General features: G+C 38.9%; 1 protein-coding gene and 1 long non-coding RNA gene across 6 annotated transcripts; one reads left to right on the top strand and one right to left on the bottom strand.

The window, feature by feature from the left end:
* Window positions 1-903: 903 nt before the first annotated feature.
* c17h12orf56 (chromosome 17 C12orf56 homolog) lies at window positions 904-13,205 on the bottom strand. 4 transcript variants are annotated; one of them, XM_032589401.1, is made up of 14 exons: window positions 12,748-13,205; window positions 9,802-9,997; window positions 9,066-9,081; window positions 6,894-7,056; window positions 6,167-6,322; window positions 6,031-6,095; window positions 4,796-4,940; window positions 4,608-4,702; window positions 3,968-4,057; window positions 3,012-3,099; window positions 2,860-2,934; window positions 2,476-2,553; window positions 2,228-2,409; window positions 904-1,745 (listed from the first exon to the last, which is right to left on the bottom strand). In XM_032589401.1, exons 1-14 carry the CDS (start codon window positions 13,003-13,005, stop codon window positions 1,634-1,636), a joined length of 1,719 nt encoding a protein of 572 aa, XP_032445292.1. In that variant the 5' UTR covers window positions 13,006-13,205; the 3' UTR covers window positions 904-1,633. The 4 variants fall into 4 exon arrangements, with proteins under 4 accessions (XP_032445292.1, XP_032445289.1, XP_032445291.1 ...); XM_032589398.1 differs by having other exon boundaries at window positions 4,608-4,940; XM_032589400.1 differs by having other exon boundaries at window positions 2,228-2,553.
* On the top strand, window positions 6,958-12,145 carry LOC116736713 (uncharacterized). 2 transcript variants are annotated; one of them, XR_004342660.1, is made up of 4 exons: window positions 6,958-7,072; window positions 9,916-10,005; window positions 10,656-10,725; window positions 11,612-12,145. It is a non-coding gene; the product is annotated as an uncharacterized LOC116736713 (long non-coding RNA). The 2 variants fall into 2 exon arrangements; XR_004342659.1 differs by lacking the exon at window positions 11,612-12,145 and having other exon boundaries at window positions 10,656-11,357.
* Window positions 13,206-14,961: the final 1,756 nt, after the last annotated feature.

Raw genomic sequence — 14,961 nt, 5'->3', positions numbered from 1 at the left:
ATTTACCGGTTGATCTACGTTCCCACCCTCGTCTATGGTCATGAGCTTTGGGTCATGACCGAAAGAACGAGATCGCGGATACAAGCGGCCGAAATGGGTTTTCTCCGTAGGGTGGCTGGGCTCTCCCTTAGAGATAGGGTGAGAAGCTCAGTCATCCGGGAGGGACTCAGAGTAGAGCCGCTGCTCCTTCACATCGAGAGGAGCCAGTTGAGGCTCGGGCATCTGGTCAGGATGCCTCCTGGACGCCTCCCTGGTGAGGTGTTCCGGGCACGTCCCACCGGGAGGAGGCCCCGGGGAAGACCCAGGACATGCTGGAGGGACTATGTCTCTCGGCTGGCCTGGGAACGCCTCAGGATTCCCCCGGAAGAGCTGGAAGAAGTGGCCGGGGAGAGGGAAGTCTGGGCTGTCTGGGCTGAGGGAAGTCTGAGGGAAGTTCTGAAGCTGCTACCCCCGCCACCCGACCTCGGATAAGCGGAAGAAGATGGATGGATGGATGGATATTGTTAAAAATTCATGTTTATATATTTTTGTCAAATTTCCTTTTGATGTCGGTTTAAATTGAAGTTTTACTTTAATGTAGAGACTGAAAATCAACAAGTTTAAAATTTATTGCAGCTTTACATAAAAAATAAACTTAACTTCTGTTAGTTTTGATGATAACATCCAATATTTCATTTTATATGGATATTTTCCTTCCACTAAACTTTCATCCTTTTTATCAATAACCTTTTGTGTCTGATGAATTTAATATTTCTGTTTTTCAATGTTAAATTCTAATGTATGAGCAACTGAATGTTGTTTTCTGTAAACTGCAATCAATAAATCGATCATTAATAAACTTAATAGATTTACTTTTGTGTGATAAATATGTCAATTCTTATTGTTATGAATTTTGTTGTTTTACTGTCTGAATGGACTCATTAAAAAAGATCTTTACAATTTTTGGATGGATGAACGGTTGGTTGGATGAACGGATGGATGAACGGTGCAGAAACTGATTAAAGTCTCTCCAGTCCCAGTTTTTCAGTAGGAACTCCATCAGGAATCGTTTCCAGGATGAATCGTTTCCATGATGAATCGTTTCCATGATGAATTGTTTCCGGGACGGATCGTTTCCGGGATGAATCGTTTCCGGGACGGATCGTTTCCGGGACGGATCGTTTCCGGGATGAATCGTTTCCGGGACGGATCGTTTCCGGGACGGATCGTTTCCGGGACGAATCGTTTCCATGACGAATCGTTTCCATGACGAATCGTTTCCAGGATGAATCGTTTCCAGGATGAATCGTTTCCAGGATGAATCGTTTCCAGGATGAATTGTTTACAGGATGAAACCTCCAGCTCTCCAGACTCTGGTGTCGCTTATGGAGCAAAATAATAACTTGTAAAAATTATTTTTTATTAATAAACAAAGTGAACCATTTTTAAAAAAAAATCCCAAATATTACTGAACAAATCAGCGATTCCAGTTTGATTTGCTGTGAAACTGATAATTTATTGATTACCCACAGAACCAATCAGGTGGATGTTATCGGACCTGCAGCAGCATCATTCCTGCCACTGATAAAGACGCTAAAGGCACATTCTGTCTGAGCGTTTTGTTTCTGTAGTGAACTTCTAGCTTCCTGTGGGCTCAGCTGCGCTGGATGAGCGTCACGATGCGCTGAATGAGTCTCACAGTCGGCTTGCAGATCGGATAACGAGGCTGCAGCTTCTGCTCGGCGCTGGACGGAGTCACTGCGAATCTGCTGAGCAGAAAGAAACTATGAATCATCAAAACAGTTGAAAAGTGAAAGTTGTAGGCTGTGTCGTGATTCCAGCTGCTGTACATACTTAAATATAACTTATAGATTTATTGGCTGACAAAAATAATAACCATATGTTATGAAATATACTGTTTTTTCTGGCAATAAACCTCAAAATGGGAATTTTTTCTCGAAAATTTACAACTTTATAAGATCACAAATTTCTCTTTTTTTAAGCTTAATCTCAAATTTCTGTTTTTTTCTAGCAGATTTTTGAATTTTCAAGGCCAGAATTTTATTTTACGTATTTATTTATTTTTTTTAGAAAATGTTTTAAATTCATCTTTTTGTGTAAATTTTCTCCTTTTTTCTATCTACTATTGTCTGCCTTGGTTAATATATTATACTAATTGGGCCTATCCGCTCTCCTGCAGTATGCTGTGTTTGCCACTAGGCGGCAGTGCAGGCTCTGGATCTCCGACCTGAATTCCTCTCTGAAGTTTAGCTGCAGGTGCTGAGCCAGCTGGTTGTTGTACTGCAGACAGGCCAGCAGGAGGCGACAGCGCTGGAACAACAGAACGGACTCCGCCGGGCTCAGAACCGACCCGGTCTGGTCCGACAGAACCAGAACCAGCAGCTGGGCCTGGTGGCGGATGAAGGGCAGCTGCGGAGGACAGACTGAGGTTACCTGGAGGAGCTGAACGGCTGGACTCCTGTGAGGAAGGCTTACCAGGTGGGGGTGAGGCTGAAGGACTCCCAGGATCCACGACACGGACATGAAGTTCTCTCCAGGGAAACATCGGCTGGTCTGAAACAGAAAGAACGTTCCTAAAAACTAAGCATTTTGTAAATCGTTCAGTAGGCCCGGAGGTTCTGAAGGCATTTTCAGTCCACTGATCAGAACCAAGTTATCTATTTGAACCAACAGTTTATAAAACCTCCATCAGCAAAACTCAGCATTTCCAGCTGAAACCAGAAGTTTACATCCCGGAACTTTTGTCTTTTAGATTTGATGTGTTTAGTTTGGAGAGATCTATGGATAGATGTAGACGGGAATATTTATAGATATTTCTTTACCAGAACTGAAAGTTGTGAACTTCCTGCCAGAACTCACCTGGTAGCCCAGCAGCAGCAGCTCAAACAGCAGAGAGCAGGCAGCATCCAGGTACTCTGAGACTAAATCCTGGAGCTGCAGAGATGCAGGTTAGAGTCTAACTGGTTGTTTTATGACAGATTTTAATAAATCTCTGATGTGAACCAGTTTACCTCTGAGTCAGACGCGGAGCCTCGACTCTGCTTCTCACCGTCAGGATCACAAACGAAGGCGAGCAGCAGTCTGGAGATCAGAGCCCCTCTGCAGGAGGAAACACCGTTTATCCTGGGAGAATGCAGCGAGTGCTCAAACATTTAGCTGAAAACTGGTGAAATATCATAAATTAGCCTTAGATTTAGAACAGACAGAGCAAAACTGTCAGCCTAAACAATCTGGAGTCGATTTGGAAACGGTAAGAAAAATGACAAACGTTCAAAAGGTGAGGAAATTTCTAAAGCTGAAAAATATGACCCTGTATTAGAGCCAAAATAAAAAAGGAATACATTTCTGCAAAAAAAAAAAATTAAGGAAAAGTTTGAAAATACAAAAATTTACTAGAAAAATATCAGAAATTTTCAGATTAATCTCAGAAATTTTCTAGAAAAAAACTTGAAAATTTCAGAATTTGAAAAGTTGTAAATTTTTTACTTTTCAAAGTTCCAAGTTTTTCCTCGTTTTTTTTCTTACAAATTTTTGACTTTTCATAACAGAAATTTTAAAAGAAAATTCTTACAAATGTTTTTATTTTCTTGTTTTTTTGTTTTTGTTTTAGATGTAAATTTATTCCTTTTTAAAAAGATTTACCATAATACATGTTGAATTATTCAGCTACAGAAATTTCCTCACTTTTTGTAAATTTCAGTATTTTTTTCCTCAACATGTTTCCAAGTTGACTTCTGTTAGTTCAAGTTGGCAACTCTGAAGCTACTGCTAATTTATTTTTCACTAGTGAACTGATTTTAAAATATATGAAAAATCTTGAGTTTTTAGTTAATTGATTTTTGAATTATTAAAAACATCAGCTCACACATCCACATAATGTGTGAAAATAAATTAAGTAAGCACCACCTGGCAGCTGTTCAGCAACTGGAGAAGGAAAATCCTTGGACAGAAACAGTTTTGTGTTTACCTGTTGGCGAAGAGCAGGCTGCTCCTGGACACTTCCACCTCCGTCTCTCTGAACATGATGGCGAACGTCTGGATGATCAGCGTACTCAGCCTGAAAGAGATTGGCAACATTAGCACAAATATCTGCTGAAAATGGGATTCAAGCAACTTTAAACGCATTTAGAGCTGGATGTGAAACCTTAACCTGACGTTTTATTAGCTACGCTCAATTAAGCTGATTTCTCCAGAGCATAAAAATATGAGTCCATCCAGTCGTACACCTCACCACTGTCTCACCATCTGAATTTTTCTGGCCTTCCTTTAATCAACAAAGAACAACAATATTTAAAGTCAAACCTCATCTATGGGTAAAACGTAGCAAAACTGCCCTAATTCAAACCCAATTTACTGTGGCATTAGCCTAGCTTAAATCTCTATAGCGCTAGCTTAAATTTATAGCTGTTAGCCTAGCTTAAATCTCTATCATCAGTAATTAAATTACCATTCTATGCTAAGCTAAGTATGCTACTTGGTGAGTCAGTAGTGCACTGATTCACTATGCTAAGTAGCATACTTTGACCTGTTGGAGGTTAATAACCTGAGCCTGACCTAAATCTGCCCCCTGGTGGTGGAGGTTGGAACTGTCAACATGAGTCTCTTACAGTAGCTGATCTGTGGTGTGAAATCTGCTGAAACTCTGACAGCCATGAAGACATTCCTCCAGAGTCTGAACCAGGAAGACAAACGCCTCACCGGACTGGGAACAAAAATAAATGGATAAAAATCTTGATTTCTGTCCACATTTCCAGGTATTTTCACTCTGTCTGTTCTCTTTATCGTAACGTCTCACCCTCCAAAAGAGCCTCCTCAGCGTGACGTTGCGGTGAGCCGCTGTCCTCAGCTCCTGCAGCAGAAGGTACCGGTTCTCCACGGTGATGCCGTCCTGCAGCAGCTCCGAACTCAGCTGAGCGAACAGGTGAGCCGTCCGCTCCGCGCTGCAGAGACCAAACAGACTCCAGCATCTTTCTGTCTGAGGCTGGTGGAGACCAGTACAAGGAGACCAGTACAAGTCATGGTCTACTGGTCCACTGGGTGGAGACCAGACATTCATCCATTCATTTTCTAACACCTTGTCTCTAATGGGGTCAGGAGGAGCTGCTGCCTCTCCAGATAATGTTCTGGGCGAGAGGCGGGGTCACCTAGAGGCGGGGTCACCTGGACAGGTCAGTCTGTCGCAGGCATGTAGACCAGAACATTTTCAAATATATGCACAGTGTACAGCTCAAAAGCAGCTAAGTCAGTCAGTCAGTCAATCAATAATAATAAGAGTCATGGACCGGACACTTTGAGAGATGTTCCCTGATTTCAAAACTATGGCTGATGAGCTGCTTGTAATTTGTGCCTTACCAGAGGCACAAACTTCATAGTGTCGACATTAAATATAATGATGCTTTGCATGATCTGGTTCACAGAAACACGCCTATTTTTCTCGTCTTTTGTTAGTTTTTTTGTCAAAATTTGCCTAACAATTAGAAACATGGCTTGTTTGACCAACTGGGACAACACCAGTATGGTCTGGGCCACATTTGGTGCTTCTGCAGTTTTCTCTTCTTCCTGAAAAGGAAAAACAGAGGAAGGAAAGACAAAGGTAGAATTAACTAAAGAAGGAGGACAGGATGGAGGAATGAAGGAGCGTCTCCAACTTGCAATGTCTTGAAGTTTTCTTCCAAAAACGAGGGATGAGGGAGAAAGAAAATGGTGGAAGGAAGGAACAAAGAAAAGGTGGAAAAAGACGAAGAACGTAACAAGGACTTTTAGACTGATGGATCTTTTGTTTGCAGGTGTAATTTTTGGTTGTGCAGAGAAGAGAATCACACTATTTGGATCTACTGGCTGATTTAGATGAGAAATGAGTTTCTTCATGTCCGTTCCTGTCTGGACTCTTGTGGTGCTGCGCCGTGTTTCACTGGGAAATCTCTGATGCTCCCAGATTAATAATCCAGCGTTTAGTTAGAAGAGACGGTCAGATCACTGAAGACCAGAGAGTTTAATTCACTTCTGAAATAAAAGATCCGTTGTTCCAACCTGATGGAGTCGGACGACGGCGTGCTTCTCCTCCTGTAGACCGGATCCAGGAGCCGGGTCGACTTCTGGACACACAGACGTCCGGCTGTCAGACAAGAGACAACAGAACCAGACTGACCTCTGAGTCTCGACCCACGATGACGAAGCTGTTCCAGCAGCTCTGCAGGTGGAGGTACAGGGTGGAGGTCTGAGAAACCACGTAAAGGTGCAGCTCGGCTTCCCTCTCTTCCCCGAAGTCCGCTCGGTCCCGCCTCAGCAGCCGGGTCAGGACGGCGCCGATCCTCTGGGTCACCTGGAACCGCCATGAGGGACACCATGCTGAGTTTGGACCAAACAGAACGCCGTGACCTCTGACCCTGCCGTTTAAATCGACCTGTTTCTCAGTGGCATTAGGTATTTAGAAGAGAAACGGGCCCACAGCATCACAGAACCTCTACCGTGCATAATAGTGGGAATGAGGTCCGTTTAGGAAGGAAGGAAGAAACGAAGGAGATAAGGAAGGATGAAAGTAACCAAGGAAAGTCAGACGACAAGGACAGAAAGAGCAAAGGAAACAAGGGAGGAACCAAAGAGAGAAGGATAAGAAAGGAGACGGAGCGTTTATCCAGCAGAGCCGGGAATGAATCTGGAATTCTTCTAAACTTTTCCAGACCTGGAAAATCCTGAAATCAATCCCAGGTTTTTCCTCACTTAACTCACCTGCCTTATTTGAATGGAATGTTTTCCTTTCTTCCCCATTTTAAATAGTTTCCACAAAACAATTGGAGTTTTTCCCTCGTTGTCATTTATTATCTTTAACCCTGATAATTAGTGTAAATCTAAAGAAATGAAAGTTTTCTTTAGCTTTTGGAAGCCGCCCTCACCTGGCGGCTCTCAGCTGTTTTCAGGTTTTCCTCTGGTGGTGAGGAAGGAGGCGAGGGAGGATGAGGAAGAGGAATCCTGGGGAGGCCCAGAGTCTCCGGGTCGGGGCAGGAGGAAGAGCGGCTGGTCTTCATCACCGGCTGGAGCTCCTCTTTCTCCCACCAGCTAAAAACAGAAACAGGTTCAACGGAGATGGCAACACGCCGCTCTTACTGCAGCACAGCACTGTAAACATTTCATCTGGAAACAAGTTTAAAATCAGCATGTCCACCATTGGCAGGATATCAGTGCAAACATATATTCTCCATTACAACCATGGTGGCCATCTTGAAAAGATTTCTACTGGCCCAGTTATGTCAGATTTGACACAAAAGCATTCATCTATGATAAAATAATTGTTCTTGACAACCACAGCACCATCTTGAAAAAGGTCTGCCATCTTGACATTTTCAATGGCCAATATGTTTTTTTCTCTGTCTGTATATTCAGTTTTCTCCTGCACCACTGGTGGATGACGTCATTTTAGAGTTTGTCCTTGAACGTTTCTGCTTCTGTCTTTAGCTTCATTTTGTTCTGAACTCCTGCTGTTTAGCTTTAGCTTTATGAACTGATGCGTTTAATGACGTCCCAGTGGAGCAGCACATGGACACATTTACACTCTGTGCTGTTTACATCAGCTTCCTTTGTGGCCTCCAGGCAACCATTCAGAGGCCGTGACAGTAAATCTTCCTTTCTTCGTCTCATTACTGTCGACACGCCGTTTCCTGACAGAAGCTCAGAGGAATTAGCAGAGCGATATAATCCCAGGGGGCAGCAGCAAAAACAACAGGGCTGCTGCAAAATGAGACTTAAATCTGGATTAAATGTTTAATTCAACGCATTTCTGTCTTACTAGCAAGTTTTATTTTATTGGATTTGGTAGCAGGGGTGGGTATCGCTAACTAAAAGGCTATTAGCGCTAACCCTAAGCATTAGTTCAGCTCATGCTAAACCACTATACCAAAATATTAAGCTCATGCTAAAGTGTGACCAACATAGTATTTAGCAGAAACTAATGCTAAAGCGCTATACCAACATAGTATTTAGCAGAAGCTAATGCTAAAGCGCTATACCAACATAGTATTTAGCAGAAGCTAATGCTAAAGCGCTATACCAACATAGTATTTAGCAGAAGCTAATGCTAAAGCGCTATACCAACATAGTATTTAGCAGAATCTAATGCTAAAGCGCTATACCAACATAGTATTTAGCAGAAGCTAATGCTAAAGCGCTATACCAACATAGTATTTAGCAGAAGCTAATGCTAAATCGCCATACCAACATAGTATTTAGCAGAAGCTAATGCTAAAGCGTTATACCAACATAGTATTTAGCAGAATCTAATGCTAAAGTGCCATACCAACATAGTATTTAGCAGAAGCTAATGCTAAAGCGCTATACCAACATAGTATTTAGCAGAAACTAATGCTAAAGCGCCATACCAACATAGTATTTAGCAGAATCTAATGCTAAAGCGCCATACCAACATAGTATTTAGCAGAAGCTAATGCTAAAGCGCCATACCAACATAGTATTTAGCAGAAGCTAATGCTAAAGCGCCATACCAACATAGTATTTAGCAGAAGCTAATGCTAAAGCGCTATACCAACATAGTATTTAGCAGAATCTAATGCTAAAGCGCCATACCAACATAGTATTTAGCAGAAGCTAATGCTAAAGCGCCATACCAACATAGTATTTAGCAGAAGCTAATGCTAAAGCGCCATACCAACATAGTATTTAGCAGAAGCTAAATGTTTGCTGCTGATTCCTAAACATTGAGCAGAAACAACTGAAAAGTAAAAACTTTAAAGTAGAAAATAAAAACTAATGGTGAGAATAGTTAAAAACAAAACAATACATTTAATTTGAAAAAATGTAAAAAAAAAATACTTTTAATGATAAAAATATAAAATTACATTCAAAATAAAAACTAATTAAAAAACTAAATTTAATATGTAAAATCCACAAATACAGACACCTGAGATTAAACCTTTCATGTGTTTTGATAACAGATCAATATTTTATAGTCTAGAGGAAAATCTCAAACTGGTCACCTTATCCACCAGGAAGGTAACAAAAGGACAGTCAATACAAACTCCTAACATGGTAGAAATTCAAACAGGTGTGCTCACCTGTCTGCAGGATATCCTGTGAGGGAAGCAGAGACACAGGGAGGTTAGCATTACAGGTAAAGATTTCAGAACAAAGGGAAGCAACACCGACTTCTCGGTTTTCCTCAGATCAGATCACAGATTATTCAGGCTTTAATGAATCTGTGTTTAACTCTCAGCTCAGCTTTCTCTTTTTGCACCACAAGCACATCATCAGGATTCTGGCATTGTTCCGGTCCGGGTTTTCATGCTAACATTAGCTTTATAGCTAAAACTAATATTTTAGCTAATATTTTGATATACAAGCTAAACTTCACATACTGAATAAACTAAAGTGCTAGTACACCATTTATACTACCCAGCATTTTAGCTAACATTAGCTTTTAAGCTAATTTTAGCCTATACAGTCCTGTTAGCATATTTTGCATTGTAAGAAAATGTCAGTCAAAATGCTAGTTATACCACTATAACTAATAATTCACAGAATTTTAGCTGCTATAGCATTTTAGCCCATTTTAATTTAGATATTGCTGTTAGCATAAGTAAATGTCAGTCAACATTTACTTATGAAAATAAATAAATGTTTATTTATTTATCATAAATAAATATTATTTAAAATGTTTAAATTTTAACATTTTAAATGTTAAAATTTTTAAATGACTTCTACTGACATAATTTTAGCTAGCCATAGCATTTTAGCTCATTTTAGCTTAGACACGGCTGTAACCATAAGTCATGAAAACAAATTTATTTGAACCTTTTAAGTCATGTATTCTGATTGGACAGTGGCTGGCTCTGCGAGAGGGCGGGGCCACAGGAGGAAGCCCCTCCCCCTTCTCCCTCTGTAACCAATCATGTTGCTTCTCTGCAGGCCTTTCTGGAATGTAGGTGATCCGTATGTGCTGACAGCGCTCCCTGTCCTTTGAACTGAGGAAATCTGGGAGGTCGTTCACCTGCACAGGTAAAACAGGAAGTTCAGCACCAAGTCAGGAATATTTGACTGACATATTACAAAACTTTTCAATTTTTTCATTGCAAATTTATGTTGATTTCTAAACATGAAAGCAATTGAAATCTCAGAATAAATTTCTGAAATTCCTTTATTCTTGTTTTATTTATAGAATAAAACATGACCTCTCTCAGGTTTCCCTGTGAATCCTTAAAGTCTTAAACTCAAGTATCTAAAATGAGGGCCTTAAAACGTCTTAAATTTGTTTAAAAAGTAAGTTAGCATTTATCTTACTCCCAGGTCTTAAATGACCATTTTAGACTTTTTAATCTATGTTAAGATTCAAACTTTTTCGTCAGGCAAAGAGTTGAGTCAGACAACTTCACTGCTTTGTGACTCCAGACGGTTAAAGCTACCACTAGCTAGCTTTTTGGGTTTACTTCTATGGCAATATAGGTCTTAATAATGGTTTAAAAATGTTCAAATTGATAAATTAATTAAACTAAGTTTGTGAAACCTTGCTGCAACAGAAATTATATCATTTTTAGGTTAATTGTGTAGGAATTATGCACACACTTCATGATTACATTCATTTATATATATTGAAAATCAACTACATTTTCCAGACCTTGGTTAATTTTCAACATTTTTTCACCCTGCAGAGGCAGAGAGACGGAAACGGGAGCCAAGCGTTTATTTATTCAGCGAGTTTCACTAACAGAGATCGTCCAGGTGAGCTGCTGCAGCCATGATGGCGCCGTCAGACTCCAGCAGTAATCCGTCACGTTAGCACAGTCGGGATTATTGCTAAGCGTCTGACATAACAACAAGCTGTGGGAATCACAGATTTAGCTGCCAGCTTTCTGACTCTTTAAGTTGTGTTGTACTGACGTTAAACCTGTTTTCAGCTCCTGCACTGGGTCAGTCTGTTTAAAAATTATTTGCAATCAGCGACTCGAATCATAATCAGCTTCTGGTTGGAGTCTGAAAATAGATTCCTTTTTATTCCTGTTTGATTACATTGATTGAAATGTTTTTTATGTGAGTTTAAATTAAATGGCTTGCAGTACAAGAGGCTAACTACTGTTAGGTGTGGCTAATGCCAGAGAATGTGTAATCAAACAAAAGAGCGAATCCTGGTTCATTTAAAAACCTCGGTTTGACCGCTCCAAAAGCAGGAAGTGGACTACAGCGCAGGGCATTCTGGGTAAATACAACCTAAAGAAACGCGCTAGCTTAATGCTAGCAGGAGAAGTGGCTCATGGTCTTTAAGGCCACTCCGTGTTTCTTTACATGTTGTGAAGAAGGAAGTTGCTCTCAGTGTCTTCAGAGGTCTTTGTGTCGTTTCCTTTAGTGATTCTTGGTGCAGCGCCCCCACAGGCCAGGAGGGGAACAGGTTTTTCAAAGAGTTTTTTGGTTTGAGAAAGAGAAACACAGCAGCTGAAAATATAACAAATGTTGCAACTTTTGTTCACCAATCGAAGCGACTGGATTATCATCACTTCTCACTTTCGTCTCTTACTACTCTGCAGTTTTCATTATTTGCATTATTTCAAATGTTAACTTCATATTTCAAATGTTAACTTCATGTTCATCTTTCGTCTTTTCTTATTTGCAGTTGGTTATTTCAGATGGCCGCTTGTACTGAGTCCGGTTCTGGTTCTGCTGGAGGTTCTGTTAAAGGGGAGTTTTTCCTCTCCACTGTCGGAGAGAATGCAAGTCAACGATTCAATGCAATCTGCTGAGTTTAGATAAACTTTTAAACTACTTTTCTGATGACTAGGATCAATTGGAATGTATGGATGATTGAATTGAAATGATTTTTTTTAAAGTGCTTCCAGACATTTTTTGTGAATCGGCGCTAAATAAGTAAAACTGAATTGATTTAGACTTAAGCTTTAGATGCACAAACAAGTTTCTGTTCAACTTCATCCAAACATTTTGTGCCAGGTCCAATTTAACTTGAGAGAAAAACACAAACCATGATGCTGCCACCACCGTGCACACAGCATGCCTTTCACTGCTGAGGCCAAAATGATTCACCTTGAAGTCGGTGATATGATCTTTGTGTGACGGAGTGTTAGAGCCGCTAAAGAAAAGAGCAAAATCAGGAGGAGTACATTTCCATCCAAAACATTCAGAAATTTTGAGATTCAACTCAGAAATTTTCTAAAAACAAAAGTGGAAATTTCTGAGCTCAAAGTCTAAAATTTGTGAGAAAAAAAATATTTTTGAGATTTTTATTTACATTTCTAGAAAAAAACATGGAAATTTCCTGAGACTGAAAAGTCAAACATTTTCAACTTTTTAGAATTTTCTCGGTTTCAAAAGTAAAATATTTAAAATTTTTAAAGCTTAGAAATTGTCATGTTTTTTAAAATGTTAATTTACTCAAAAAAATTTCTCACAAACTTTTGACTTTTCCAATGCAAAAATGTTGAAGTTTTTCTAGTTTCTTTATAGAAAACATTTCAACTTTTGAAGCTCAGAAATGCTTTTCCTAGAAAATTTCAAAGCTTAATCTATATTTATTTTAGGTTTTTGGCAGAAATTTGCTCCTTTTTTTCTACCATGGCCCTGAACAATATGAACCTTGACCTTGAGGTCAACTAAAAGGTAAGAAGTTATTTTTTCTTCTGTATTTTATTTATCTGAATAACATTTCTGACTTGTTGGTGATGATCGTAACTTAAAGATGAATTTCAACAATGAAAACAACTTTTTCCTCTTTTTCTTTCTCAGTTTTAAACTCACCAGCTCGATGTCGCGCACGCGCTCGAGGCTCACGGCGGCGGTCAGCGCGCGTGGCGGGAACTCCGTCAGGTACACGCGCTCGTCACTCAGCACCGCGTACATGTAGACCTTGTTGATGACGTCAGAGACCACCACGCACGGTTCGTAGGTTCGGATCCGCTCGTACAGAGCCCGCTCCGTGTTCCGCTTCAGGAACGAGTCCAGCCGGGCATTCCGGCGGGGCAGGAGCGGCAGGAAGTCGGATCGACTCCGAGCCATGACCCGGGGCGCTACTTTCTGCAGCGGATGGAGACGGGAGGCGGTTCGGTTCCGCCGTACATCGTGTCGGTTCGTGTTTTACTAATGAAGCAGGCAGCGGGTCCAGTCAGGTTATGAACTAAACAGGTTAACCTCAAACAGGGCGCACTGCTTTCTGATTGGTCCGCTTGTTTCCCTAGAGCGCTGCTGATTGGCTGAAAGGTAAATCGCTATTTAGAGTTTAATACATATATATAAAGAAAAACAGTTTTTAGATACATTTAGATTCACACACACACACACACACACATATATAAATATATATATTTATATATATATATATTCAGATTTGAATACATTTGTTTACAATAATGAAGAATTTTTTAAAAATTGATCTTTAAAGATGTTAGAATTTAATATTTTTTTTTTACAAATGACATTGTGAATATTTAGTTTTACGTTCCACAATAAAACTAACAATATTACATGACATGTATTGTTATCTAATATTGAATATTTAATAGCTTAATTACATATTCATTTAACAGGTTGAAATGTTACATTAATTAACTTAAGTTGTAAGATTAGATGTGGAGAAAATCTGTAATAATCATTTTAGAATTTTTTTAAATTTCTTTATTTATATGTATTTATTTCATAAATAGGATAATAAGTGATGTGATCATTATTTCACTGTTTGTTTGTTTTTCCTTCCCAGGACGAAATTTCCCCAAAGAAAACAAATAAAGATTCTTGTTTCATTTTCATAGAATATTTTCTGTCATTGCTGCAGCCCATAATTTAAGTTTAATTCCCAAAACCAGAATAATTTTGCTTGACTACTGCTGCTGTTTCAGTGTTATCGATCAGGGGACTTCCTGTTGTTTCATCGCAAATAAGTAAAATCAATGCAGAAATAATTAATAATAGCTTTTAACATGTAAAAACATCCCAATTTAATGAATGAATGTTCAAAGTAATTGTCTATTATTTTAATTAAATAATTTATTATGTATTTAGATCCAATTTTATTTAAAAATACGAGATGCAAAAAATGTTTCCCCATTATTTATTTATTGCATCTTAGTTTTTTTGACCATATAGTTTTATTAAACCTTCAAAAAAGTGAAATATTTTCTAAATTTTGTTGTTTTATATGTTGTTTCGCCTTAGAGGGCCAGTAGAGGGCGCCAGAATGAAGTTAATGTAAAACAATTTAATAAGCGAATCCTACAAATTATTTTAGATATTTTTGAGTTTGTTCTCTTAATATGTTGTATAGAATATTCTAGATTAATTTTAACTTGATAAAAGTTAAAGAATTAGCATGAAGTTTTCTTCAGAGGCTGAAGCTTTGAAATAAACGCTGTGAGTGAAAATATGAACAGAGTTTCACATCGACAGCAAGACAGACGAAGGTTGTTTTAGAGACAAACACTGAAGAAATACAGAGCAAGACTCAAACTCATCTGATCCTTTTAATAAGCTGCATATGGGAGAGAAAAAGTACATTTCAAGGAAAAATGTGGAAATTTCTCAGCTCTAAAAGTTTAACATTTTCTAGAAAATCTCAGAATTTTTTGATTAATCTCAGAAAAATTCTAAAAATTTCTGAGTTTCAAAAGTCAAAAAGTTTCACCTTTCCAAATTTTAAAAAATTCCAAAAGTTAAACATTTTTCACTTTTGAAACTTAGAAATGTTCATGTTTTTTCTAACAATTTTTTACTTTTCAACTTCAAATTTCCTTTTTTAATTTTCTAAGATTAATCCAACAATTTCTGAGGTTTTTTTAAAAGCAAATTTTAAACTTTTCAAACTCAGAAATGTCCCTTTTTTCCCCCTGACTCTAATGCACTGTTGTACTTTACTTCCTCAACAAGAAGCTTAAATAAATTTAAAAACTGCTTTAGGCTTCATGAAAGACGACATGAGAAACTCTGACATATGCACCCACTTTCTATCAAGTAGTTTGGAAA

This window comes from Xiphophorus hellerii, chromosome 17 (assembly GCF_003331165.1).
Source record: "Xiphophorus hellerii strain 12219 chromosome 17, Xiphophorus_hellerii-4.1, whole genome shotgun sequence".
Lineage (NCBI taxonomy): Eukaryota > Metazoa > Chordata > Actinopteri > Cyprinodontiformes > Poeciliidae > Xiphophorus > Xiphophorus hellerii.
Note: the sequence above shows the minus strand (reverse complement) of the source record. Positions and strands in the feature narration are given on the sequence as shown.

Bases quoted from the DNA above. Each gene is read 5' to 3' on its own strand.
- c17h12orf56 (XM_032589397.1), bottom strand. From the start codon at position 13,005: ATGGCTCGGAGTCGATCCGACTTCCTGCCGCTCCTGCCCCGCCGGAAT. The intron at 6,096-6,166 runs GTGGGTCGAGAC...CTGTGTGTCCAG, and splicing joins GCTGGAACAGCTTCGTCATC to AAGTCGACCCGGCTCCTGGA. The intron at 4,058-4,607 runs GTAAGAGACTCA...AATCTCTTTCAG, and splicing joins CACACCACAGATCAGCTACT to GCTGAGTACGCTGATCATCC.